This window comes from Aquarana catesbeiana, linkage group LG10 (genome assembly GCF_042186555.1).
Source record: "Aquarana catesbeiana isolate 2022-GZ linkage group LG10, ASM4218655v1, whole genome shotgun sequence".
In the NCBI taxonomy this organism is placed as follows: domain Eukaryota; kingdom Metazoa; phylum Chordata; class Amphibia; order Anura; family Ranidae; genus Aquarana; species Aquarana catesbeiana.
This window is the reverse complement of record NC_133333.1, coordinates 52,318,261-52,332,789: the sequence shown is the minus strand read 5'-3', so window position 1 is coordinate 52,332,789 and position 14,529 is coordinate 52,318,261. Positions and strand designations below refer to the sequence as shown.

The 14,529-nt window shown below is 45.1% G+C and overlaps 1 protein-coding gene across 1 annotated transcript in view; it reads left to right on the top strand.

The window, feature by feature from the left end:
• Positions 1–284: 284 nt before the first annotated feature.
• Positions 285–14,529, top strand: part of RRAS (RAS related) — a 134,040-nt gene continuing 119,795 nt past the window's right edge. Inside the window, exon 1 of the mRNA XM_073602171.1 lies at positions 285–1,063. Within this exon, the coding sequence (XP_073458272.1) occupies positions 1,061–1,063 (3 nt within the window). The 5' untranslated portion in view covers positions 285–1,060. The remainder of the gene's footprint in view (positions 1,064–14,529) is intronic.

Here is a 14,529-nt window from a genome sequence, read left to right as displayed (position 1 = left end):
TCCGGGAGTGAGAAAGCCGCTGGGCGGCTCCGGGAGTGAGAAAGCCGCTGGGCGGCTCCGGGAGTGACAGAGCCGCTGGGCAGCTCCGGGAGTGACAGAGCCGCTGGCGGCTCCGGGAGTGACAGAGCCGCTGGGCGGCTCCGGGAGTGACAGAGCCGCTGGGCGGCTCCGGGAGTGACAGAGCCGCTGGGCGGCTCCGGGAGTGAAAAAGTCGCTACGCGGCTCCGGGAGTGGGAGAGCCGCTGGGCGGCTCCGGGAGTGAGATAGCCGCCGCTGACATGTGCCGCTCCTCATAGTGTTGAATCCAAAAGAGGTCGCGTAGCGGTAACTTCCATACAAAGCAGCGCGATTTTCAAACACTCAGGTCTGATTCTCAATGGTTTGTACAGTCCATGTGTTTGTGGGCGGGCTGCTGGGCCAATCAGGGAGCCGGCGGGCGGGGGAGCAGAGAGATGACATCATCTCTCACCGCCCGGCGCCCGCCCTGCATCCCTGCAGTTTCCCCCTCATCATGCAGGCAGCTGCGGCAGCAGAGAGATTACATCATCTCTCTGCTGCCTGTCTCTGGGACACAAGAGACCACCTTAGCAGGTGGCAAGTGACAATCTTCATCTGGTGACAGGCGACGTGGCAAGTGACAATCCACAACATGTGGCAGGCGACGTGGCAAGTGACAATCTGCATCTGGTGACAGGTGACGTGGCAAGTGACAATCCGCAACGTGGCAGGCGATGTGGCAAGTGACAATCTGCATCTGGTGACAGGCGACGTGGCAAGTGACAATCCGCAACATGTGGCAGGCGACAATCTGCATCTGGTGACAGGTGACGTGGCAAGTGACAATCCACAACATGTGGCAGGCGACGTGGCAAGTGACATGGCAAGTGACAATCCGCAACGTGGCAGGCGACGTGGCAAGTGACAATCTGCATCTGGTGACAGGCGACGTGGCAAGTGACAATCCGCAACATGTGGCAGGCGACGTGGCAAGTGACAATCTGCATCTGGTGACAGGTGACGTGGCAAGTGACACACTCGGGGCTCCCACTGATTCTGCATTATGGTGAGTTAAACTATTTAATTTTTTATAACAATGTAATAATAGTAATAATGCGCTTCAATCATCCTGACACCATAACAACCATGGTGCCGTGATGATTGAAGCGCCAACACCAGCCATTTCACCGATAGAAGTACCCCAAAAAAATATATTTTCTGGCAGTGCCCCTCCCGAGACTAGACTCTGGATCCGCCCCTGCCTTACAGTGAAAGGAAAATCTGTGGACTCTGATGTAAAGGGGGAACTCTGCAGACTCTGATGTAAAGGGAGACTCTTGTGATTAACTTCATATGATTAGACATGCTATTTAATAGCAACATCTATGCATAGTTTATCTATCATACTATGAAAAAAGAATTCTGTGCGACGCTGAAGTGTTCGGGTTTGACTTGAAGAAAAGGTGGCAACCCTACCACAGCAGCCTGTTATTATTTGACATCTTGTGCTCTTGGTATGTTCCTCTGTTCCTACCTCCTGTTCTGCCACTACAGACCTTAATAAGTTAGTTGGTCCTTCCACCCTCACTATGATTTTCAGATACTTTCATTTTAACCTTTGCTGGGTTAAGTCTTTTGGAGCTTCAGAAGTCTTATTATCCCAAATGTTTTTTTTCCGTTGCAAGAAATACTCAAAAAACATCCTTTATAATCTGCCAGCCTGCAATAAACTCTATTGGACTTCCCCCTGAGTCTTCTTGGTGAGTTGACACCGCCTTTAGATCTTGTTGAGTTAGCAAGTTACCTTACTGACTGTAAAGACTGGGTCTCAGTATTGGTTTAAAGTGACATATTATATAAAACACTGTTCATGCAAGTTTTCACCAAAAATCCATACAGGATTCACACATTTCTTCAAACGGATTCAACTGGGAATATGCGTGTTTTGCAGATGAAAACATTAATAAATAATATGTCTTCTTTTTTCATAAAAAGATTCAAGTTCTGCAGGTATTGCTATGATGTTTCTTTAGATAACCTAAAGGTCCTCAGGGGTTTTTTGTAGTTTCTTAAATGTTTATGTAAAAAACAGATTGTATAGTATTAGTAAAATAGACTGATATAAAAATATGTACACTGAATAAAAAAATTACTCAAGACTAGGGATGAGCTTCGAGTTCGAGTCGAACTCATGTTCTACTCGAACATTGGCTGTTCGCAAGTTCGCCGAACAGCGAACAATTTGGGGTGTTCGCGGCAAATTCGAATGCCGCGGAACACCCTTTAAAAGTCTATGGGAGAAATCAAAAGTGCTAATTTTAAAGGCTTATATGCAAGTTATTGTCATAAAAAGTGTTTGGGGACCCGGGTCCTGCCCCAGGGGACATGGATCAATGCAAAAAAAAGTTTTAAAAACGGACGTTTTTTCAGGAGCAGTGATTTTATTAATGCTTAAAGTCAAACAATAAAAGTGTAATATCCCTTTAAATTTCATACCTGGGGGGTGTCTATAGTATGCCTGTAAAGGGGCGCATGTTTCCTGTGTTTAGAACAGTCTGACAGCAAAATGACATTTGGAAGGAAAAAACTCATTTAAAACTACCGCGGCTATTGCATTGCCGACAATACACATAGAAGTTCATTGATAAAAACGGCATGGGAATTCCCCACAGGGCAACCCCGAACCAAAATAAAAAAAAAAAAATGATGTGGGGGTCCCCCTAAATTCCATACAAGGCCCTTCAGGTCTGGTATGGATATTAAGGGGAACCCCAGCCAAAATTTAAAAAAAAAATTGACGTGGGGTTCCCCCTAAATTCCATACCAGACCCTTCAGGTCTGGTATGGATTTTAAGGGGAACCCCGCGCCAAAAAAAAAAAAAAAAAACGGCATGGGGTCCCCCTAAAAATCCATACCAGACCCTTATCCGAGCACGCAACCTGGCAGGCCGCAGGAAAAGAGGGGGGGACGAGAGTGCGGCCCCCCCCCCCTCCTGAACCGTACCAGGCCACATGCCCTCAACATTGGGAGGGTGCTTTGGGGTAGCCCCCCAAAACACCTTGTCCCCATGTTGATGAGGACAAGGGCCTCATCCTCACAACCGTGGCCGGTGGTTGTGGGGGTCTGCGGGCGGGGGGCTTATCGGAATCTGGAAGCCCCCTTTAACAAGGGGACCCCCAGATCCCGGCCCCCCCCCTGTGTGAAATGGTAAGGGGGTACTTACCCCTACCATTTCACTAAAAAACTGTCAAAAATGTTAAAAATGACAAGAGACAGTTTTTGACAATTCCTTTATTTAAATGCTTCTTCTTTCTTCCTTCATCTTCTTCTTCTTCTTCTGGTTCTTCTGGCTCTTCTGGTTCTTCCTCCGGCGTTCTCGTCCAGCATCTTCTCCGCGGCGTCTTCTATCTTCTTCTCCTCGGGCCGCTCCGCACCCATGGCATGAGGGGAGGCTCCCGCTCTTCTCTTCATCTTCTTCTCATCTTCTTCTCTTCTTCATCTTCTTCTTCATCTTCTTCTTCCTTCTTCTCTTCTTCCTGTCTTCTCCGGGCCGCTCCGCAGCCATGCTGTGGCATGGAGGGAGGCTCCCGCTGTGTGACGGCGTCTCTTCGTCTGACGGTTCTTAAATAACGGGGGGCGGGGCCATCCGGTGACCCCGCCCCCCTCTGACGCACGGTGACTTGAGGGACTTCCCTGTGACGTCACGGGGAATGCCACAGGGAAGTCCCGTCATGTCACCGTGCGTCAGAGGGGGGCGGGGTCACCGGGTGGCCCCGCCCCCCGTTATTTAAGAACCGTCAGACGAAGAGACGCCGTCACACAGCGGGAGCCTCCCTCCATGCCACAGCATGGCTGCGGAGCGGCCCGGAGAAGACAGGAAGAAGAGAAGAAGGAAGAAGAAGAAGAAGATGAAGAAGAAGATGAAGAAGAGAAGAAGATGAGAAGAAGATGAAGAGAAGAGCGGGAGCCTCCCCTCATGCCATGGGTGCGGAGCGGCCCGAGGAGAAGAAGATAGAAGACGCCGCGGAGAAGATGCTGGACGAGAACGCCGGAGGAAGAACCAGAAGAGCCAGAAGAACCAGAAGAAGAAGAAGATGAAGGAAGAAAGAAGAAAGAAGAAGCATTTAAATAAAGGAATTGTCAAAAACTGTCTCTTGTCATTTTTAACATTTTTGACAGTTTTTTAGTGAAATGGTAGGGGTACTTTTGTACCCCCTTACCATTTCACACAGGGGGGGGGCCGGGATCTGGGGGTCCCCTTGTTAAAGGGGGCTTCCAGATTCCGATAAGCCCCCCGCCCGCAGACCCCCACAACCACCGGCCAGGGTTGTGGGGATGAGGCCCTTGTCTTCATCAACATGGGGACAAGGTGTTTTGGGGGGCTACCCCAAAGCACCCTCCCAATGTTGAGGGCATGTGGCCTGGTACGGTTCAGGAGGGGGGGGGGGCCGCACTCTCGTCCCCCCCTCTTTTCCTGCGGCCTGCCAGGTTGCGTGCTCGGATAAGGGTCTGGTATGGATTTTTAGGGGGACCCCATGCCGTTTTTTTTTTTTTTTTTTTGGCGCGGGGTTCCCCTTAAAATCCATACCAGACCTGAAGGGTCTGGTATGGAATTTAGGGGGAACCCCACGTCAATTTTTTTTTAAAATTTTGGCTGGGGTTCCCCTTAATATCCATACCAGACCTGAAGGGCCTTGTATGGAATTTAGGGGGACTCCCACATCATTTTTTTTTTTTAATTTTGGTTCGGGGTTGCCCTGTGGGGAATTCCCATGCCGTTTTTATCAATGAACTTCTATGTGTATTGTCGGCAATGCAATAGCCGCGGTAGTTTTAAATGAGTTTTTTCCTTCCAAATGTCATTTTGCTGTCAGACTGTTCTAAACACAGGAAACATGCGCCCCTTTACAGGCATACTATAGACACCCCCCAGGTATGAAATTTAAAGGGATATTACACTTTTATTGTTTGACTTTAAGCATTATTAAAATCACTGCTCCTGAAAAAACGGCCGTTTTTAAAACTTTTTTTTGCATTGATTCATGTCCCCTGGGGGAGGACCCGGGTCCCCAAACACTTTTTATGACAATAACTTGCATATTAGCCTTTAAAATTAGCACTTTTGATTATTCATGTTCGTGTCCCATAGACTTTAACGGCGTTCGCGTGTTCGAACGAATTTTTTTCCTGTTCGCATGTTCTGGTGCGAACCGAACAGGGGGGTGTTCGGCTCATCCCTACTCAAGACCATTCTAGTTTCTCTTTAGATCTCTGGTGTATCCCAGAATAGGGGGCATATTTATAACACAGTGAATTTGACATTCACCAAACACTCACTTTTATGATTGAACCCCCTAATATGTGGCATTATATACAGCTGTGCTCATAAGTTTACATACCCTGGCAGAATTTAGGATTTATTGGCCATTTTTCAGAGAATATGAATGATAACACAAAAACTTTTCTTTCACTCATGGTTAGTGTTGGCTGAAGCCATTTATTATCAATCAACTGTTTAATGTTTTTTTTTTAACTACCCAAATGACCCTGACCAAAATTTTACATACCCTGGTGATTTTGGCCTGATAACTTGCACACAAGTTGACACAAAGGGGTTTGAATGGCTAATCATCCTCACCTGTGATCTGTTTACTTGAAATAAGTGTGTGTGTATAAAAGTTCAATGAGTTTCTGGACTCCTGACAGACCTTTGCATCTTTCATCCAGTGCTGCACTGACGTTTCTGGATTCTGAGTCGTGGGGAAGGCAAAAGAATTGTCAAAGGATCTGCAGGAAAAGGTAGTTGAACTGTATAAAACAGGAAAGGGATATAAAAAGATATCCAAGGAATTGATAATGTCAATCAGCAGTGTTCAAATTCTAATCAAGAAGTGAAAAATGAGGGGTTCTGTTAAAACCAAACCACGGTCAGGTAGACCAACTAAAATTTCAGCCACAACTGCCCGGAAAATTGTTTGGGATGCAAACAAAAACCCTCAAATAACTTCAGGTGAAATACAGGACTCTCTGAAAACATCTGGTGTGGCTGTTTCAAGATGCACAATAAGGAGGCACTTGAAGAAAGATGGGCTGCATGGTCAAGTCGCCAGAAGAAAGCTATTACTACGCAAATGTCACATAGTATCTCACTTACAATACGTCAAAGAGCACAGAGACAAGCCTCAAACCTTCTGGCACAAAGTCATTTGAAGTGATGAGACCAAAATTGAGCTTTTTGGCCACAACCATAAGCTCTACATTTGGAGAGGAGTCAACAAGGCCTATGATGAAAGGTACACCATTCCTACTGTGAAACACGGAGGTGGATCGCTGATGTTTTGGGGATGTGTGAGCTATAAAGGCGCAGGAAATTTGGTCAAAATTGATGGCAAGATGAATGCAGTATGTTATCAAAAAATACTGGAGGAACATTTGCATTTATCAGCCAGGAAGCTGCGCATGGGACGTACTTGGACATTCCAACATGACAATGATCCAAAACACAAGGCCAAGTCGACCTGTCATTGGCTACAGCAGAATAAAGTGAAGGTTCTGGAGTGGCCATCTCAGTCTAGTGACCTCAATATCATTGAGCCACTCTGGGGAGATCTCAAACGTGCAGATCATGCAAGACAGCCCAAGAATTTACAGGAACTGGAGGCTTTCTGCCAAGAGGAATGGGCAGCTTTACCATCTGAGAAGATAAAGAGCCTCATCCACAAATACCACAAAAGACTTCAAGCTGTAATTGCCCTGAGGGCTTTCACACTGAAGCGGTGCGCTTGGAGGGCGGTCTAAAAAGTCCTGCAAGCCGCATCTTTGGAGCGCTGAAGGAGCGGTGTATTTACCGCTCCTAAAGCACCCCTTCCCATTGAAAACAATGGAGCAGCGCTCCAAACCCGCCTGCAAAACGCTTTGCCGGCGGTTTTAACCCTTTTTCGGCCGCTAGTGGGGGTTAAGACTGCCCCGCTAGCGGCCGAATAGCACCGCTAAAACGACGGTAAAGTGCCGCTAAATATAGCGCCGCTTTACCGCCAGCTCCCACAACGCTTCAGTGTGAAAGTTGCCTAATGCCCTGTACACACGATAGGATTTTCTGATGGAAAATGTGTGATAGGACCTTGTTGTCGGAAATTCCGACCATGTGTAGGCTCCATCACACATTTTGCATAGGAATTTCCGACACACAAAGTTTGAGAGCTTGCTATAAAACAAAACAAAATCCGTTGTCAGAAATTCCGATCGTGTGTACACATATCCGACGCACAAAGTGCCACGCATGCTCAGAATAAATTAAGAGACGAAAGCTATTGGCTACTGCCAATATAGTCCCGATGTACGTGTTTTACGTCACCGCCTTCAGAACGATCGGATTTTACGACAACTTTGTGTGACCGTGTGTATGCAAGACAAGTTTGAGCCAACATCCGTCTGAAAAAATCCTAGGATTTTGTTGTCGGAATGTCCGATCAATGTCCGACCGTGTGTACAGGGCATTAGGAGAGCTGATGAGCAGAAAAAGTCAGGCACATCACGTGTATCAAGTTAGCGATCACTGATATAGATAATGTATCTATCTGAATAAAACATTTTTCTTGTAATTTTTTTTATTATAAAAATAAAAGAGGGCAACATAAAAATAGAGCAATATTTGACACTGTTTTTAATAAACTAACGCATCAATATCTGGTTGGGTGGATGAAGTAGCAATTCTCAATAAATTCTCAAGGAGCTCATAAGATATTTGGGCTCTAATTTTTCCCTTTGTGTGCTTCATCCTTAAAAATAGTTGCTCACACATATAGGGGCTGCCGAAAACCAATGACATGAAAAAGGCGTGGCTGTGAAGAGTGGGAAATTTTTCTTTAGGAAGATTAAACTTATAAAAGTCCAGGAAAGAGACAAATTTTTCTTCCGCTGCATGTGTTTACTAAGTGTAAACGCATTTTTATAAAAAATAAAATTAGCATTTTTAAGTAAATTTACCGTTTCCGGTGGCCCTTATTCATAGCTGTCTTGGGGCACATGCGGCCTGTGGGCCACAGATTGGACACCCCTGGGTTAGAACCTCTATTGATAAAAATTCACTTTAGTTTCTTTTATTGCTGTCTGTGAATTCTTATGCCCCGTACACACGGTCGGACTTTGTTCGGACATTCCGACAACAAAATCCTAGGATTTTTTCCGACGGATGTTGGCTCAAACTTATCTTGCATACACACGGTCACACAAAGTTGTCGGAAAATCCGATCGTTCTAAACGCGGTGACGTAAAACACGTACGTCGGGACTATAAACGGGGCAGTGGCCAATAGCTTTCATCTCTTTATTTATTCTGAGCATGCGTGGCACTTTGTCCGTCGGATTTGTGTACACACGATCGGAATTTCCGACAACGGATTTTGTTGTCGGAAAATTTTATATCCTGCTCTCAAACTTTGTGTGTCGGAAAATCCGATGGAAAATCCATCGGAAAATCTGACTGTGTGTACGGGGCATTAGACCTAATTCACATGGATGTCCAGGGCCATACGATGCCCAGATCAGCTTAATTCTGTAGCGTTAAGCCGCGTACACACGATCAGACTTCCCGTCGGGAAATGTGCGATGTCAGGCTGTTGGCGGTAAATCCGACCGTCTGTATGCTCCATCGGACAATTGTTGTCGGACTTTCCGCCAACAAATGTTGGCTAGCAGGTTTTAAAATTTTTTGCGGACAAATGTGTGTTGTCAGGTCTTCCGAGCGTGTGTACACAAGTCCATCGGACAAAAGTCCAAAATACAAACACGCATGCTTGGAAGCAAGGACGAGCCAGAAGCGGTCGTTCTTGTAAACTAGCGTTCGTAATGGAGAATTAACATTCGTGACGTGGCAAATTATGAAATCTCCAAATGCAGCGCACATTCTCTTCTTCTTTAATGGAATAATAATGAAGCTGCTTTGCTGGTGATACTGATGGAGTTATTGTAAACTAATTTTCAAAGGCTTTTTTTTTTCTAGTGATATCAAGAATATTATTATTATGCTTTTATTTTTTTTTATTTTTTTGGGCAAGTTACCACAACACTTATCCCATAGTTTTTAAGATCAAAGATACAACTATGTTGGTGTCCCTTGTCAATTTTATATTGTATTTTTTAAAATGTAACTCCCTACTCCCAAACTGTCATTTGAAGTAAAACACATAGCCAAGTATTATTCTCCACATTTTTTTTTATTGTGCATTAAAAAAAGAAAACTAATAAATAAATTAGACATGCTATCTGCCAATAGAACTTAACCAAAAAATACATTCTTTTCATCCAAAAATATAGAAAATATACCAAATCAAATCATTATTAGACCAAAAAAATAATTGTCAAAGCAATAACTCCAAGACCAATAATAAATAACATGTTATCTCCTCCGATTCCGCAACATTGCTAGTTGAGGAACGGCCGTTTAGAAACAAACTGCGCGAATCAACACTTGCCAAACTTCTGCTAATAGGAAATTAGCAGAAGGAGCCCAAAGGGTGGCGCTAAAGAGCTGAAAAACAATGTAGTAATTCACTACGTTCGTAATTGTTGGCCAACATTTGTTTGGCCGTGTGTATGCAAGACAAGTTTTTGCCAACGCCCTTTGGACAAAAGTCCATGGTTTTGTTGGCCAACAATCCGATCATGTGTACAAGGCTTTAGTGTGTATGGCCAGGAGTTTTCAATCAGCTGCAGTCACTCAACCTGTATACCTGATTACCTACAGATAGGGACAGATGAGCAGCCAGGTGGACGCAAACTGGGCACTCATCTGCCCATGTACAGTTACATATGAACAGTGGAAGATAGCTGTGAATGGCATCAGCCTATCAGTAGTGGCTGATGTTTTTTTTTGGGGGGGGGGGGGCGGCAAATAACCACCAACCCCCCCCACCGCTGTCTGCTGGTCAGTCAGGCACTTATCACATCTAGGTAAGTAGCTGGTGGTGGAAAGCGGCTCTGTGTCCACTCCTCCATCGGCGGCTTCCAGCTCCTTCCTGGGAGGCCGGGAGGAGTATCAGTGTTTCAATAGTGAATATTTATTCCCTGTTGTAACACACCTGGATGGACTCCGTTCGCATTTTCTGCGCCATGAGCCCACCCTACACCCTATTTTGAAGCCTATTAGAGCCTCTGGCTCTAATCAGGTGCTTAAAAAAACCCTGCCATTGTAATTCATGCATCATACATCACGCATGGATAGGGAGAGGCGGCGATGGATGGGGGGGCGGCGCCCATGCACCCTTAATAGACAGGCTGCCCCTGCAGCCTATGCAGACTTCCTGTCCGCAGCTAATCACACATACCTGTCTGTACCTGCCACAAAAATACACTGATCTGGGTGGTGTCTGGCCTTGGTCGCCCGCGTGAGGCCTTTTACTGGCAAATAAGTCCAAATAAGTCCACCCATACCACTGTTTCCCGCTACACATGCCAAATATTTTATTCCACATTTTTTTCCGCTTGTTTTAGTATAATCAGAATTGTTGGCCAAACTAGGGAAGACTAGAGACAGTGGATAAAGCCTAGTACACACGGGCCGAACGCTGGGCTAAAATCGGCAGGTTCAATAAAAACCACCGCCAGGTTCCTGATCAGTGCTCTCAGCCAATGGCTGGGAGTGCTGACCAGAGTGTTCGGGGGGGGGTGTATGCCCCCCTGCAGGACACAATAGCTCAGTGGGGGAGATCTATGTACTAATATCGGATTGTTAAAACAGCAGCTCCAACCAGGGCTGTATGTTTTTTTCCTGCTGGGTTGAACCGAAAAAAAATGATAGTGTGTTCTAGGCTTTAGGAGACATGGACTCAGAGGTCTGGATTCCTGACAACTGTTTATTTTCTAGTTACATGCATGTCTTATATTACTGTACAGATACTGTACTTACAGTACTGTATGGAAAATGTATTATGACAATGCATGTTCTCCGGCTCCTCAATCCTGTTGAGTTATGCTATTGTTTTGTGATGACCCTTGCTGCCCTCTTAAATAAAGAAGTGATAAGCAAATAGTTTTTCCATTATTCAAATGGTAATGGAAGCACTGTCTGTCACTGTGAAAATGCAGTAAATCAGTAAATGCAGTTCTGGTAGTGATAGATGTCACAGGTAGCCCATTGAGGAGTCTGATGATCAACAGGTGGGTTTTGGCAACCCAAGGTAAGAGCCTACATTTAGTCATGGACTTCTGTGGTGACAATTGCTGCTGAGACAACATGTATGTGGACACGCTGGGAATACGTGTCCAGGCCTGTCTGGTCTAAACTGACCAGCACCTGAAGCAAACCAACATATGAAAGAGAAACTGTGTGAGTCAGTGCTTCAACAGATGGAGAGCCTGTCCAGGCCAAGCTGGGCAACCAAATAGTTGGGAGGCTGAATAAGTTGATGTTGTTTGGCAGCTTAGACTCGGCTGCTAGGCTGAATTTCTTCCATGTGTAGGGACATGTGGTAGTGGAGCACCTATACTCTTTAAGCCAGTCCTGCCCTGCGTAGGTTGGCCCCCTTAGACTCACTGAAGTGCTATGGGCATGGGATCCTCCCTTAAGCACTCCTGGGAGACCTTTACCTGGCCCAGCCCCATTTCATTCCATACCTTCCTCAAGCTTTACGGTAATGGACCCTAAAAACGGCTTCACCGAGCAGCTGTTCATATCCAAAAGACATTCCTATGTTGAGGTTAGGAGAAGGAAGAGTACACACAATGGAAGACATTTTACCTTTTTACTGAAACACGGTTGATTTACATATATACAGCATTTTAGTCATCCCAGTGGTGACGGCACATTCCTTAACTGCAGAGAGAACGGCAGATATGAGAGCCAAGTTGAGGAACAGCCCATACCTTTTAGGGGTTTGCCAGTGTCCTATATCCCATGCCAAAAGGGATGTGAGTAGTCTCATTAGTTGTGTACCTCTTTTTTCTTGCTTTCCCAAACAAAGCTTCCAAAAGTTAGAGCCTTAATGCCTTAGGCCTTGCACTGCTTTCCATGACCAACCAACCTCCAGACGGACTCTCACAGCACTATTTCTACTGAGCCCTCTTATCCAAGATGCCCCACACTGGCTAGGGCACTGTCTATAGTACAACCCACTCACTAATCTGAGGACCTATGCTGCCTATTCTTTACTAAAGGATTCTACACCTCTGTTCCTCTACCCCACACTGACACATAGCCCTGCAAGGGTAAACTTTCATGTTTGCTTTTTCATTGATGAATAGACATGGGCAGGTTTTCTTAAGAAGAACTCTGGTATGTGGACTGGCTCATTACAAGCTTTGCACCTGAAGCTGATCCTTACAATTCATAAAACTAGACAGAAGAAAGTGGACAGAAAGATGGAGGGGCTGAATGTGTATAGCTGGGACATGTGACAGCCGCTGATTAGAATATACGATGTCTCGGTGTATACTTGATGAGATACAAAGAAGTGTTTCTCCTCCGGCTATTCTTGTGCTGATTTCAGCATTTTGTATTTGTCACGGGCTGAAGAAACCTTTTGATTTCCCTCAGGAATAAACAAAATTCTAAAGTAAAACTCCATCACCCTGATTAACATAATATTACAAGCAAGGCAATGAGATAATCACTTGTGTTAAATAGAATTACTTTTTAAATTCTGTTATTACTGCTATAGGCTGCTATATATCTGTGACACACTCCATTAAAAAAAAGGTAAAGAACATTTTCATATTCATACATCATTTAATAGAAGTACTGGTATTTTGCTTAAAGCCTGGTTCACACCTATGCATTTTTTAGTGTGTTTTTAGTTTTGCAGAAAGACACTACAGTCCATTTAACATGGTTTCCTATGGATGTAGTTCACATCTGTGCATTTTATGGAAAGGGCCAGGGAATTTTTTCCTGGTTTTTGGTTCCATAGACTTCAATAGATCAAAAATGTGTATTGAAAAACGCAAAATGCACCTGGAATATGCAAACTGCCACCTGCATAGGTGTGAAGCAGGCCTAAAATTACATTTTTCTAAAATGCTACTAAAGCCGCGTACACACGGGCGGACTTTTCGGCATCAAAGGTCTGACGGTCTTTCCAACGGACTTTCGACAGAGTTAGGATGGACTTTCGACGGACTTTCTAACGAACGGACTTGCCTACACACGATCACACCAAAGTCCGACGGATTCGCATGTGATTACGTACGACCGGACTAAAATAAGGAAGTTGATAGCCAGTAACCAATAGCTGCCCTAGTGTCGTTTTTCGTCCGTTGGACTAGCATACAGGCGAGCGGATTTTTCAGCTGGACTCGAGTCCATCGGACAAATTTAAAACATGTTCCAAATCTAAAGGTAGTCAGATTTTCTACCAAAAAAGTCCGCTGCAGGTCCGATGGAGCCCACACACGGTCGGATTGTCTGCCGGATTCGGTCCGTCGGACCAGTCCGGTTGAAAAGTCCGCTCGTGTGTACGCGGCATAAGTGTTTGACACACGGGAGGATGAACAAAGTTTGATACACAGAGACAAATGAGCCACATTCTCTATGCACACATATTTAGATCTTTATAAGCCAAAGAATATAAGTGTCACATGACAACCTGTTAACTTGTTGCATGATGGTACACTGTTCATCCATACCAGGGGTAGACAACCTTATAGAGGTGGAGATCTACTGTATGATATCTGAACAACATGGAAGAAGTAAAAGATCACCAGGCACGAATGTATATTATGGTTCTCAGGCCCACCCCGCTATGGACTAGATGTAAACGAGACCATGGTGACCTGATCCATCTACTGTGGAGGTGCCCAAAATTACATTCCTATTGCATACCTCCCAACATTTTGAGATGGGAATGAGGGACATCTACTAACAAAGTATGTAGGCATAGGACACGCCCACTGCCACACCCCCTTATAGAAGAATTACCCAAAAAAAAGGTTAATTAAATTCACAAGGACTTTTTTTTATATTCCTTTATATTGGCTTTTAAAATGTACAAATGCAGCAATTTAGAATTTGGATGAAAGGTTTAGTGCTGGGAAACACTTTTTGAGAAATAAAAAGTGTATTTTATATACAACTATATAGATCAGACCAAAATGAGGGACAAATGAGGGGGAAAGAGGGACAGAAGGACATTGCTCCAAATCAGGGACAGTCCCTCAAAATCAGGGACAGTTGGGAGCTATGCTATTGCAAGGGAGTGGTGGACACCATAAACAGGATATTTCAGATCTCTATGCCTCTAGACCAGGGGTTTCAAACTCAAATTACCAGAGGGCCACAAGACAAGTTTTCATATCCCATGAGGGCCGCATGCAAACTTTCAAACTTCAAAAACAGCACTGGTGTCAGGGGGCGCATTATTACCCCAGCACCGCTGTCAGCATTAACCCCCAGCACTGGTGTCAGCGGACACATTAACCCCCAGCACTGGTGTCAGCAGACACATTAACCCCCAGCACTGGTGTCAGCGGACACATTAACCCCCAGCACTGGTGTCAGCGGACACATTAACCCCCAGCACTGGTGTCAGCGGACAAATT